Raw genomic sequence first — 15,162 nt, forward strand, 5'->3', positions numbered from 1 at the left:
GACTGTGGGAGCCTTGTGTGTTGGGACTGTGGAAACACTTTGACTGCCTGGGAGGGTACAGGGTGTGTCTGTGTCACTGGGCAGTCACTGTGATGGCTCCATATACTCCAGGCTCCCTGATTGCCTGGGGTGGGTTATTGCAACAGGATACATGCTCACACTGAGGACTGCACAGGTCCTTTGTGTGGTTATTGTGGCATTGGTGATGAATATTTCACACACTGAGGCTAGCACCTGGGCATTGGTAACCTTGGAGGAGGGGGAAGAGAGGGTGAAACTATGCCAGTTGTGCTGATTAAACCTTCCCCTCTGATAAACTAAAGAGATCTATTAAGCCCAACAGCAGTGTCACCTTGGACATTCCCCTCACCCTGGAGCACTGACCAGAGCTCCCTGGCCACACATTGCACAAGCCTCTTGGTATTCACTCAAAGAGCAGACATTCCACTAAGCCACAGAGGATTAGTCTGAAGATAAAAGCCATTAGAGGAGGAAAAACAATTATTTCCACACAGGCTAAAAATAAATGCAGAAATTCAAGAAATGAGAATAAGGAAGACAACATGATATCCCCAAAGGAATACAACAACACTTCAATACTAGAATGTGAAGACGGAGAGATAGATATAATGCCTGAAATGGAATTCAAAAGATTAATCATAGGATTACTCATGAGCAATCAGAAGCAAATCCACAAATTAAATAATTCAATACATGACATAAATGAAATTTTTTCCTAAGAAGTTGAGATTTTAAAGAGAAACCAAAATGAAAAGCATTAGAAATTAAGTATTCAATAAATCAAATAAAAAATGTGGTGGAAAGCCTTAACAACAGATTCAGTGAGGTAGAATAAAGAATATCTGAGTTAAAAATTTTGGAGTCAGACCAAAAAAAATAAGAAATTAGAAAAATTAAAAACATATGGGTCTTAGGAATTTCTGAAGGTATGGAAAGAAAAAATGGATTAGAAGGCCTATTTAGTGAAATAATTACAGAAAATTTCCCTAATCTGGAGAAAATGATGTCCAAGTACAGGAAACACATAGAACTCCTAATAGACATAACCAGAAAAGATCTCCACCATGACACATTGCAGTTAAAATTTCCACAGTAAAATATAAGGAAATTATTCTAAAATGTGCAAAAGAGAAATGCTAAATTACTTTCAGAGGATCCCCAATTAGACTCACAGCTGACTTCTTATCAGAAACCCAATAAGCTAGGAGAGAATAGTGAGATATACAGTCTTAAGAGAAAAACACTGTCAACTCAGAATGCTGTACTCTGCAAAGCTCTCATTTTTGAATGAAAGTAAAACAAAGACTTTCTATAACAAAAGGAAATTGAAAGAATTTGTCACAGTTCATCCTGCCTTTAAAAAGATGCTTAAGGATGTGCTACATACAGAAACACAGAGAGATGGCCATCATTATGAAGGAATGTTAAGGCAGAAAATCTCCCAGCAAAAATACAAAGGAAATCCAAAATAAACACTAGGAGTATTTATGGAAAAATTTCAAGGCCAACTCATTACTTATCAATAGTCACCCTGAATGCAATGGCCTCAACTCTCCAGGTAAAAGATACAGATTGGCTCAATGGATTAAAAAACAAGACCCATCTATCTGCTGCCTACAAGAAACATATCTCACCCACAAAGATGCATGCAGGCTAGAAGTGAAAGGATGGAAAAAGATATTCCATGCTAACAGAAAGGAAAAAAGAGCCAGTGTAAGCATCTTAATATCAGAAAAAATAGACATTGGCACAAAGACTGTTAAAAGAGACAAAGAAGGGCACTATGTAATGATTAGGGGATCAATTCAACAGGAAGATGTGATTATAATAAATTTATACATACCCAATTACAGGATGCCTGGCTATTTAAAAGAAATTTTAATGGATCCAAATGGAGACACAGACTCTAATACAATAGTAATGGGGGACTTCGATACCCCCACTTTAAGCAATGGACAGGTCAATCAGACAGAAAATCAGCAGAGTTAAACACTATAGACCGAATGGACCTGATATCTAGAGAACTTTTCATTCCATGCTTGCAGGATTCACACACTTCTCACCAGTGTGTGGAACTTTCTCTAGGATAGATCACTTGCTAGGCCATAAAGCAAGTCTCAGCAAATTCAAAAATTTGAAATCATACACACATCTTCTCTGTCCACAATGGAATGAAGCTGGAAATCAACAGCTCCAGAGTCTCTAGAACATATGCAAACACATGCAGACTGAACAACATGCTCCTGAATAAACAATGGGTCATTGAAGAAATCAAGAGAAATCAAAAAATTTCTGGAAATGAATGGAGATGACAATACAACATATCAAAACTTATGAGAGACAACAAAAGCAGTATTCAGAGGGAAGTTTATAGCAATTGGTGCCTCCAGCAAGAAATAGGAAAGGCACCAAATAAATGAGCTATCAATGAATCTCAAGGACCTAGAAAAACAACAAACCAGACCCAAAATTAGTAGGAGAAAGGAAATAATTAAAATTAGAGAAAACATAAATACAATGGAAACAAACTAAAAAAGACCAAAAGATCAGTAAAACAGAGCTGGTTTTTTGAAAAAATAAGTGAAATTGATACACCAATTACCCAACTAACCAAAAAAAGAGAGGGAGAAGACCCAAATAACATCAGAGATGAAAAAGGAAATATAACAACAGTTACCACTGAAATAAAAAGAATCATCAGAAATTATTAAAAAGAGCCATTTGCCAACAAAGCAGGAAACCTGGAGGAAATGGATAGACTCCTAGACACAAACAATCTACCAAAATGGAGCCATGAAGATACAGAAAACCTAAACCAAGACGGAGACTGAATCAATAATAAAGACCCTCCCAACAAAGGAAAGCCCAGGATCAGACAGCTTCACTGCTGAATTCTACCAGACATTTAAAAAGAAATAATTCTGGGGCCAGCACTGTGGTGCAGTAGGTTAATACTCTTCCTGTGGCACCATCACTTCAAATGGGTGCCAGTTCTAGTCCTGGTCCTGCCTGCTCCTCTTCTAATCCAGCTCTCTGCTATGGCCTGGGAAAGTTGTGGAAGATGGCCCAAGCACTTGGGCCCTGGGCCCCTGTACCCATGTGGGAGACCTGGAAGAAGCTCTTGGCTCCTGGCTTTGGATTAGTGTAGCTCCGGCCATTGCGGCCAATTGGAGAGTGAACCAGCAGATGGAATACCTCTCTCTCTCTGTCTCTCCCTCTGTCTAAACTCTACCTCTCAAATAAATAAAATCTCACCACTGCTATTCAATATAGTCTTTGAAGTTCTAGAGCCTTTAGGCAAGAAAAAGAAATCAAATAGATAAATTTTGGAAGGAGGAAGTCAAACTATCCCTATTAGCAGGTGACATGTTTCTATATAAGGACTATTGGAACCTATAAAAGACTTTGGTAAAGTGACAGGATATAAAATCAATACAGAGAAATCAACAGCGTTTATGGAAAGAAGTTGAGAAAGAACTTCTAAGAACAATCCCATTCACAAAAGCTACAAAAAATTAAGTATCTTGGAATACATTTAACCAAGGATTTAAAAGATCTCTATGAGGCCGGCACTGTGGCTCAATAGGCTAATCCTTCACTTGTGGCACCAGCACACTGGGCTCTAGTCCCGGTCGGGGTGCCGAATTCTGTCCTGGTTGACCCTCTTCCAGGCCAGCTCTCTGCTGTAGCCCAGGAGGGCAGTGGAGGATGTCCCAAGTCCTTAGGCTATGCACCCACGTGGGAGACCAGAAGCACCTGGCTTCTGGCTTCAGATCAGCGCAGTGTGCTGGCCACGGCAGCCATTGGAGGGTGAACCAACAGTAAAAGGAAGACCTTTCATTCTGTCTGTCTCTCTCACTGTCCACTCTGCCTGTCAAAAAAAAAAAAAAAAAAAAAAGACAAAAAGATCTCTATGATGAAAACTGCAAAACATTAAAGAAAGAAATAGAAGGAAACATTAAAAAATGGAAAAATTCTTCCGTGTTTATGGACTGGAAGAATCAGTATCAACAAAATGTCCACGCTACCGAAAGCAATACACAGACTCAATGCAATTCCAATCAAAATGCCAAGGACAGTCTTCTCAGATAGAAAATATGCTGAAGTTCACATGGAAACACAGGAGACACCAAATACCTAAGCAATCTTACACAATAAAAACAAAGCAGGAGACCTCATAACACCAGATTTCAAGACATACTACAACACATTTATAATCAAAAGAGCCTGGTATTGGCACAAATACAGACTTGTAGACCAATGCAGCAGAATAGAAACTCCAGAAATCCACAAATCTACAACCAATTTATCTTTGACAAAGGAGCTACCATCAAAGCTAACATCAATCCCTGGAGCAAGGGTAGTCTCTTCAACAAATGGTGCTGGTAAAACTAGATCTCTGTAGGCAGAAGTATTAAGCAAGACTCCTACTTTACACCTTACATGAAAATCTACTCAAAATGGATCAAAGACCTACATCTATGCCCAATACCATCAAATTAGAGAACACTAGGGAAACCCTGCAAAACTTTGGCAAAGGCAAATACCTCTGGAGAAGACCCCAGAAGCACAGGCACTCAAGGCCAAAATTGACAAATGGGATTACATCAAGCTGAGAAGCTTCTGCACTGCAAGAGACACTCAGCAAGGTGAAGGTTCAACTGACAGAATGGGAGAAAATATTTGCAAACTAAGCAACTGATAAAGGTTTACCATCCAGAATCTATAAAGAGCTCAAGAAAATCAAAAACATGGGGCCAGCACTGTGATTTAGAGGGTAAAGTTGCAGGCTGCCTGCAGTGTTGGCATGCCATATGCGCACCAGTTCGAGTCCCGGCTGCTCCACTTCTGATCCAGCTCTCTGCTATGGTCTGGGAAAGCAGCTGAATATGGCCCAAGTTCTTGATCCCCTGCACCTGTGTGGGAGACCTAGAAGCAGCTCCTGGCTTCGGATCAGCTCAGCTCCAGCCCTTGTGGCTGTTTGGGGATTGAACCAACAGATGGAAGATCCTCCCTCCCTCCCTCCCTCCCTCCCTCCCTCTCTCTCTCTCTGCCTCTAATTATGGGTTTCAAATAAATAAATTGTTTAAAAAAGAAACTCAACAACAAATAAAATAATCCAATGAAGGAATGGGCAAAGGACTTGAACAGGCATTTTCAAGAGAAGAAATTCAAATAGCCAAAAGACACATGAAAAAATGCTCAGGATCACTAACCATCAGAGAAATACAAATCAAAACCACAATGAAGTTTCACCTCACCCCAGGAAGAATGGCTTTCATACAGAAATCAACAAAAAAATGATGTTGAGAATGTGGAGAAAAAGGTACCCTACTCCACTGTTGATGGGAATGTAAACTGGTGCAGTCACTGTGGAAGAGAGTATTGAGATACCTCAGAAATCTGAAAATAGACCTACCATATGACCCAATCATTCCACTCCTGGGTATTTACCCAAAGGAAGTGAAATCAGCATATGCAAGAGTTATTTGTACCCCATGTTTACTGCAGCTCAATTCACAATAGCTAAGATGTGCAATCAACCCAGATGTCTGTCAATAGAAGACTGGATAAGGAAATTATGGTGTATGTACACCACGGAATACTACATAGCAGTACAAAAAAAATGAAATCCTGTCTTTTGCAACAAAATGGATACAACTGGAAACCATTATACTTAGTGAAATAAACAAGTCCCCAAGAGACAAATACCATATATCCCCTCTGATATGTGGTAACTAATAAGAGTACCTAATAGGTAATCTATAGGAGTGAAATTGACACTTTCAGATATGATTTTGAACAGCCCATGTCTCAATTGTTGAGGAACAGGTTGTTTTTTTTCTTCATACTATTTTTTGAACCTTAGTGCAGGGTTAATCGTATGAGTATAAAGTTAACCAAAAATAGATCATTGTAAAGAGTAAGAATGAGAATAGAACTAGGAGGAAGAAGAGTGGGAGAACTGGTGAGAGGGAGTGTGCGGTAGGAGCAATCACTAGGGTCTCAAATTTGTATATATGAAATGCATGAAGTTTGTGTACCTTACATAAAAGGTTTCTAGGTAAAAAAATAAAACCAGACTAGCACCTTAAGAATCATTCTATATTTCCATGAATGGTTTTACAGTAACTCACTTCTTTCTAATATAACCTAAAGAAACTTTATGATAAAAAAATATGCTATGAAGATTATTTTACTAAACCAAAACTCAATTTCTGGGACTAGAAACATTCATCAAGAAATTTCATGTTGTAAAAAAGTTTCTTCTTTATTTGTATATTTGACGGATTATCATTGGTTTCAAGAACAAGGAATATAACATTAAATAAGTGAGGTGTACAGATAAGGAATTACTAGATTATTTCTGCCCTATCTTTGAAATGAAAACAGTTTTGAACGAAAGGAGAACCAGCATCGTGGCAGTGGGATAAGCCATCACTTGCAACACCAGCATCCCATGTCTGAGTGCCAGTTTGAGTCCCCACTATTCTGCTTCCCATCCAGTTCCCTGTTAATGTCCTGGGAAAGCAGAACAAGATGGCCAAAGTGCGTGGGACCCTACTATCCACATTGGAAACCTGGTTCCTGGCTTCAGTATGGCCCAGCCCTGGTCATTGTGACCATTAGGAGAGTAAACTTACAGAGAGAGGATCTCTCTCATTCACTCTGTCTTTCCCCATCATTCTGCCTTTCAAATAAGTAAATCTTTAAAAATTAAATCAAAAAATCAGTAAATTAAAGGCTTTCTTATGAATTTTGAAGCCTTTCATACTGTGCTTCATAATAAATCAGTGTCCAAAGTAGAGTTTATTTCAATTTATAAAATATGGTCAACTTTACACTCACCTACATATCCGTTGTTATCTGCATCAATTTGTCCTGATATCGACTGTCCAAACATACTTAATGATTTGCTGACTTGAAGCCCTTCAATTCTCTGAAAAACAGGTAAGTTGAATGGAAAAAGGTTTCTGAACACCTAATAGCCCAGAGAACCAATGATTTAGCTAAATAATACACCTTCCCATGAATTTCCTGGCTCATTTACCAACAGCATGCATTTCATTTAAGTCAAATACTTCTGAGAGAGACAACATTTTCTAGTTTTCAATGGAAAACTGTTATCTATCTTGTGACTGAAAAACATATTTCACTTTGCGTGCAAAGGGAAAATCATGTAGCACAGATTTTTTAACCATCCTCACTCCTTCTCTCCAAGTATTTTTTTCAGGCTCTGTACTTACCTGTTCAACCAACATGAACAACAAATAACTGAGAAAATAACATGTCTATATTCACTCAGTGAAAACTACTACTTGGGCTTTTGATGAAAGCAAACTTATTTAGGCAGTTTGCTTCCTGCCTTTTAACAAGAACAACCGAAGTCAGATAAAAGCATCCTACTCCATGTTTCTAATTTCATGTCCAGAAAGTGATTTATTAATATCAGACATCTATCCATGCTAAAAATAATCAGTATTTTTAGTAGATAAGTACATATCTTTCATGTTAAATATAGAGAATTATTTGTACATTTTTTCCTGGCCAAAAATAACAGTAATAATGTTTCCATAAAGATGTATTTGAAAAATCTTTCCTTTCTGCATGCAGTTTTTTCCTAAACACTTAAGTGTCCTGATTTTTTCAAAATATAAAGTGAAGTCAGTGTTAGATCATGGAACTCTACTGACCTGCTATCATCTTACTACTTTCCACTGAAAGAAAAACAGAATATTCCATGTATTTGATCTCCGTTAGCAACCTTCATGAAATATGGGGCTTCGGCCATAGGCAAGCCAGTTAATCAAATCCAAATGGATTTGTTTGGAATAGTATTGAATATTACCTCAGAACACAAATGTGATGAAATACAAGAGGAAATCTTACAGACGATAGACGCAAGCTACAGGAGAAGTGAACTCCAACTCATTTAGGAAAAAATGATTTAAAGAGTTATTAATTACTTAAAATAGAACACTAAACAGTTACTTGACCATAATATTAAAATGTTTAAGAAAAGTAAGTCTGCACTAACAGTTTGAGTTTTAAGGATTATTTATAATTATTACCAGTGCTTGTTCTGGAACTCAGCATCTTACCTGTGAGAAGGTTGGCGAGATTCCGTCTGCTCGGCCATTGTAAATGTAGATAGCACCTCTCAAGTCATCTTCCTGTGGAGCTCCAATAGCAACATCTATTCCAAGAATTAAATGGGTTAAAAGTAATAAATTTTGGATACAAATAAACGCAGCCTTAAAAATTAACATTCATGATCCTGAATTCACATCATATAAAATTCCTTTTTTTTTTTAATTTATTTGACAGGTAGAGTTATAGACAGTGAGAGAGAGAGACAGAGAGAAAGGTCTTCCTTCCATTGGTTTACTCCCCAAATGGCCACTACATCCGGCACTGTGCTGATCTGAAGCCAGGAGCCAGGGTCTCCCATGCGGGTGCAAGGACCCAAGCACTTGGGCCATCCTCCACTGCCCTCCTGGGCCACAGCAGAGAGCTGGACTGGAAGAGGAGCAACCAGGACTAGAACCGCCACCTATATGGGATGCCAGCACTGCAGGTGGAGGATTAACCAAGTGAGCCATGGCGCCGGCCCCAAAATTCCCTTTTATTAAAAAAAAATAATACTCTTAGGGCCCAGCGCTGTGGTATAGCAGGTAAAGCCTTCAGTACCAGCATCCCATATGGGTGCCAGTTTGAGTCCCAGCTACCCCACTTCCAATCCAGCTCTCTGCTATGGCCTGCGTAAGCAGTAGAAGATGGCCCAAGTCCTTAGACCCCTTCACCTGCATAGGAGACCCAGAAAAAGCTCCTGGTTCCTGGCTTTGGATAGATGCAGCTCTGGCCATTGCGGCCATCTAGGGAGTGAATCAGCAGATGGAAGATCCCTGCATCCCTCCTTCCCTCCTCCCTCCCTCTCACTCTCCCTCTCTCTCTACCTCTCTGTAACTCTGCCTTTCAATAAATAAATAAATCTCTTTAAAAATACTCTTAGATTAAAAAAATACTAACAGCATGATATATAGGATTACACAGAATAGTTTGAGCATGGAAGAAAGTAAAGTGATTGAGCTTAAGGGGCATCCTATGAGAATAAGTTAAGGCCACTGGATTCACACCCAAATATCTGACACCAGCTATGTGCCCATTTCATAATCTGTGTCTCTTTCCCTCACCTAGAGTAAAGGATCATGACAGAACCTACCCTCACATGAAAGGGTATAACTTATGGAAAGTGCTTAGAGGACTATCTGGCATGTAATAAATTATTATTTATTCAAGACCTTAGGGACAATAAGACATGAACAAGTATTCAAATTCTGGAAATCTCCAATGAGGAAGAAAAGGAAAAACCTATGGCAACATCTAGTCAATGGAATAAACAGTTGAAAGCTTCCTCAATCCTGACAAAGATACAGACTTCTGGTGGACTTCTTGGTTCAGAAGACTGTTGGCCCCTAGTTGGACAAGACCTCCTCACCACATCATATTGTAGCCAAAATTTTCAGAAGTACAATCCAAAGATCTCAAAAAATTCCAAGAGAAATGTGCCAGGTCATACTGAAGGAATCCCCATTAGACTGACATATTTCTCAACAGAAACCCCACAAGGGAGGGGGAAACAGAATGATGGTATTTCCTGAAAGAGAAAAGCTGCCAACTAAGAATACTGTACCTAGCAAAGTTGTTCTTCATAAATGAAAAGAAATAAAACAAGCAAAGACTAAAGGAATTCATTACCACCAGACTGGCCTAACACAGTCTGTTGAAGGGAGTCCTAAACACCAGGAAGCAAAGACAACTGCAATCATGAAAACACGTGAAACTCTAAGTCCACTAGAAGAACAGACAGACAGTAAGTAAATAATAGAGATCCAACCTCCTCTTCAGGGGCTGAGGTAGTGTAGATGGTTAAGCTAGGGTCTGCAGTGCCAGCATTTCATATGGGTGCTGGTTTGAGTCCTAGCTGCTCCACTTCCTATCCAGCTCCCTGTTAATGTGTCTGGGAAAGCAGTGGAGGATGGCCTAAGTGTTTGGGCCCCTGTATCCATGTGGAAGACTCGGAAGAAGCTCCTGGTTCCTGGCCTTGGCCTGGCCCAACTCCAGCCATTGCGGCCATTTGGTTAGTGAACCAATGGATGGAAGACCTCTCTCTCTCTCTGTCTCTCCTTTTATGTAACTCTTCCTTTCAAATAAATAGGTAAATCTTAAAATGGTTCTGTAATTATGCCAAACCAAAGAAGATGAAAAGAGAGATAGAATAAAAGATACTGAAGCATAAAAAAAATTAAGAACTTTGAATGTAAATGGACTGAATTCCCCAATTAAAAGATAAAGTTTGACTGAGTATATCTACAAAAACGTGACCAACCATATGCTACCTAACAGAAACTTATTCCACCAGTAAAGATTCACATAGATTGAAAGTAAAAGAATGAAAAAAAATATTCCATGCAAAACAAAGCAGGAATAGTTACATCAGACAAAACAAACTGAGCTGATATTAAGGGAAAAAATAAAGAAGATCACTATGTATGACCAAGACATCAACAGGAAGATATGACAATTTTAAATGCATTTGCACCTAATGCCAAACACCAATTTTTAAAAACAAACATTATTACCTCTAAACAAAGTGATATGCTCCAATACAGTAATAATGAGTGACTTTAATACCTCCCTTCCTTCAATAGACAGATTGTTCAGACAAAAAATATCAACAAAGCATCAGAATGAAACTATACTATGGACGAACTGCACTACAATGGATCTGAAAGATGCTTAAAGAACATTTCAGGGCCAGTGCTGTGGCCTAGGTTAATCCTCAGCCTGTGGTGCTGGCATTCTCTATGGGCAATGGTTCTAGTCCGGGCTGCTCCTCTTACCATCCAGCTCTCTGCTATGGCCTGGAAAGTCAGTAGAAGATGACCCAAGCACTTGGGCCTCTGCACCTTCAAGGGAGACCTGGAAGAACCTCCTGGATCCTGGCTTTGGATTGGCTCAGCTCCGGCCATTGTGGCCATTTGGGGAGTGAACCAGCAGATGGAAGACACTCTTTCTCTCTCTCTCTCTCTCTCTCTCTCTCTCTCTCTCTTCCTCCCTCTCTGTCTGTAAATCTACTTCTCAAATAAATAAAAAGTATTTAATAAAAAATAAAGAAAGAACATTTCATCCAACAGTTGCAGAACACAATATTTTCATCAATCCATGGAACATTCTCTAGAACAGACCATGTCTGAGTCCACAAAACAAGTCTCAATAAATTCAAAAACAATATAAATCACATCACTTAACTTTTCTGATTGTAATGCAATAAAACTAGAAACCACCACCAGCAAAAAAACCTTAGGAATTATAAAACTATATGGAGGCCGGCGCCGCGGCTCACTAGGCTAATCCTCCGCCTTGCGGCGCCGGCACAACGGGTTCTAGTCCTGGTCGGGGTGCTGGATTCTGTCCCGGTTGCCTCTCTTCCAGGCCAGCTCTCTGCTGTGGCCAGGGAAGGCAGTGGAGGATGGCCCAAGTGCTTGGGCCCTGCACCCCATGGGAGACCAGGAGAAGTACCTGGCTCCTGCCATCGGATCAGCGCGTTGCGGCGGCCCTTGGAGGGTGAACCAACGGCAAAGGAAGACTTTTCTCTCTCTCTCACTGTCTACTCTGCCTGTCAAAAAAAAAAAAAAAAAAAAAAAAAAAAAAAAAAAAAAAAACTATATGGAGACTGAGCAACATGCTTCTGTCAATTGTTTTGAAGAAATCAAACATTTCTTGAAAAAATAAAACAACATACCAAGACTTATGACATACAGTAATTAGTACTAACGGGAAGGTTGAGAAATAAGCACATATCATAAAAACATAGAAAGATTTAAAATCCATGAGTTAAAGATATTTCTCAAAGACCTAGAAGAGGAAGAACAAACCAAAACAGATTCAAAATTGGTAGAAGGAAAGAAACAGCAAAGACCAGAGTAGAAATAAATGAAATGGACATAAAGAAAACAATACAAAAGGTTAATGAAATAAAGAGCTTCTTTTTCAGAAAGATAAAACTTTTTAGCTATATTAATTAAAAAAAAAAACACACACAAGAGAGAGAGAGAGCACACTCAAACAAAATAAGAGTTGAAAAAGGAGATATTAGAACTGATTCCACAGGAATATAAATGATCATTAGGAACTCCTATGAGCAAATATATGCCAACAAGTACCAAAACAGGTAAAAATGGATAAATTTACAGACAGATACAAGTTATCAAAATTGAATCCTGAAGACAGAAAATCTGAACAGACCAATAATAAGTATTGAGAATGAATCAATAACAAAAGTCTCACAACAAAGAGAAGCCCAGGACCAGATGGCCTCACTGCTGAGTTCTACCAAACTTTGAAAGATGACCAAATTTTCTCAAATTATGCCAAAAAGTTGAAAGGGAGGGAACCCTTCCAAAAGCATTTTAAAAGGCCAGAATAATGGATTCTATTACCAGATGATATGATTTTAGATATAGAAAAACCAAATATTCCCCCAAAGACTATTAGAACAGATAGCTGAAGTTAGTAAAGTTGCAAATTGCAAAATCAACATATAAAAATAGAATTTTTATATAATAACAAACTTGCTGGGAACATAAGCATAAAAAAAATCTCCTTTACAATTGCTACCAAAAAAACTCCCCCTAAATATGAATTTAACCAATATGTGAAAGACTTCTAAAAAATTAGAAAACACTGATAAAAGAAACTAGAGAAGAAACACAAAGAGATAAAAAGACCTCTCATATTCATAGATCAGAAGAATTAATATTGTCAAAATATGTATGTACTATCCACTTACAGATTCAATGCAATACCCATGAAAATACCATTGGCATTCCTCTCAGAATTAGGCAAATAATCTTCAAATTTATATGGAAGCACAAAAGTCAGCAAATATCCCAAGAAACTGTACAAAGGAACAAATCTGGAGGTATTACAATACCTGGTTTTAAGAATGCTACAGGGGTAGGGAATTTGACACAGTGAGTTAAGCTGTCACTTGTGTCACCTGCATTCCATAGTAGAGTGCCCTTCAAGTCCCAGCCACTCAGCTTCCAATTCAGCTCCTTGCTAATGTACTTGGGAAGCAGTGGACAATAACTCAAATACAGTTTCTGTCACCAATATGGGAAACCCAAGTGCAGTCCCTGGCTCCTGGCTTCAGCCTGTCCCCAGCCCTGCTACAATGGCCATTTGAGACATGACCAAGCAAATGAAAGCTCATTCGTTCTCGTTCTCTCTCTCTCTCTCTCTCTCCCCCCTCCTCCCTCCCTCCCTCCCTCCCTCCACCTTTCAAATAATAAGAACATCCTTGTTTGTTTTAAAGACTCACTACAGAACTACTGCAACCAAAACTTATGATACTGATAAAAACAAAAAACATATACACTAATGGAACAGAAGAGATGCTCCAAAAATGAATCCACACAGTCACAGCAAACTAATTCTCGATAAAGACATTTAAAAAAAAAACCCTGAAGACAGCCACTGTAATAAATTGGAGAAACTGGATGTACACATGCAGAAGAATTAAACTTTTCCTCTACCTCTCAATCTAGACAAAAGGCAATGCAAAATGGATCAGAGACATAAACATAAGACTCCACACTGTTGAAACTACCAGAAAAAAGAGTGAAAAAGTTCAAGATATAAATATAGGTAATCATTTTGGGGATACTGCACAAAACACAGGCAACAAAGCAAAAAACAGACAAATGGGATTATATCAAACTGAGAGTTCTGCACAGCAAACAAAACTGACAGAGTGAGAAGACAATGGACAGGATGGGAGAATATATTTTCAAACTGAGCATCAAAGGTTTAATACTCAGAATATAAAAAGAACTCAAAGAAACTCAACAAAATGTCCAATTTTCAAGTGATCAAATTACAAGAAGAGATATTTCTTAAGAAAATTCAAATGACCAGCAAAGTTTTAGAAAAATGTTCAACATCATCAGGCATTAGGCATCAGGGGAATGCAAACTGAAACCACAATGAGGTATTATCTCATCCCAGCTAGAATGGTTATTATTGAGAAGACAAAAACTGTTATGTTTAAATAGTATTTTCCATTTGATTGTAGGTCTTCCAAATATATTCCGCTGTTTCCTTCATTTTTATTTATATTGGCACATACTCTATAGTTGGAAATATCACAGAATTGCTCAATACTTATAAAATGTAACATCAATCAGTAAAATTTTATATGTCTTATTGTAAATGCTAAACATAATCACAATAAAAGAATTCTGTATTTTTTCCCATTTTATTCTATTTTATTTGAAAGTCACAGTTAGAGAGAGACAGAAAGATCTTCCACCTGCTGGCTCACTCCCCAAAACAGCTACAACGACCAGGGCTGGGGGAGACCAAAGTCAAGAAACCAGAAATCCATCAGCGTTTCCCATGTTGGTGGCTAGGGTCCAAGCACTTGAATCATCCTGTGTGGCTTTCCCAGGACCATTAGCAGGCAGCTGGATTACAAGTGAAGCAGCCAGGACTCAAGCTGGCTCTCATACAAGATGCCAGCACTGCAGGCTGTGACTCAACCCACTGCACCACAACCTTAGCCTTCTTTCATGTTAAAATTTATAAATTACACTATTTTATATTTCTTAAAAAAATATTTATTTGAATGGCAGAGTGCCAGAGAGAAAGAGCTAGAGAGTGCAAGAGAGAGTGAGAGAATGAGAATCTTCCATCTGCTAATTTATCCCCCAAATGGCTGCAACAGCTAGGACTGGGTCAGGCCAAAGCCAGGAGCAAGCAATTTCATTTTGGTCTCACACATGAGTGGCAGAGCCCCAAGTACTTGAAAGTACATCGGTAGAAAGCCAGATCAGAGGCAGAGCAACCAGGAGTCAAACTACCACTCTAATATGGGATGATGATGTCGGAACATCAGGCTAACTGGTTGTATTACCACCCTTTCCCTCCATTGTTATACATTTAAGGAGGCTCAGGGGCAGATGTATTCAATAACTTACTTTATGATTTATTTATTTGAAAGACAGAGTTACAGACAGAGAAGTCTTCCATCTGCCACCATCCCCAAATGGCCACATTGGCCAGGGCTGGACCAAG

At 38.8% G+C, this 15,162-nt stretch overlaps 1 protein-coding gene across 2 annotated transcripts in view; it reads right to left on the reverse strand.

Annotated features, from left to right (window-relative positions):
• The window catches only part of ITGA4 (integrin subunit alpha 4), a 113,300-nt gene that overhangs the window by 53,535 nt on the left and 44,603 nt on the right, over nt 1-15,162 (reverse strand). For both annotated transcript variants that reach the window (XR_007920629.2, XM_002712227.5), the window contains exons 11-12: nt 8,124-8,218; nt 6,871-6,961 (exon numbers count right to left, since the gene is read on the reverse strand). Coding sequence is in view for 1 of the 2 variants with exons in the window: in XM_002712227.5 (XP_002712273.2) it covers nt 6,871-6,961; nt 8,124-8,218 (186 nt within the window). In the remaining variant the exon portion in view is untranslated. The remainder of the gene's footprint in view (nt 1-6,870; nt 6,962-8,123; nt 8,219-15,162) is intronic.

This window comes from Oryctolagus cuniculus, chromosome 3 (genome assembly GCF_964237555.1).
Source record: "Oryctolagus cuniculus chromosome 3, mOryCun1.1, whole genome shotgun sequence".
Classification (NCBI taxonomy): domain Eukaryota; kingdom Metazoa; phylum Chordata; class Mammalia; order Lagomorpha; family Leporidae; genus Oryctolagus; species Oryctolagus cuniculus.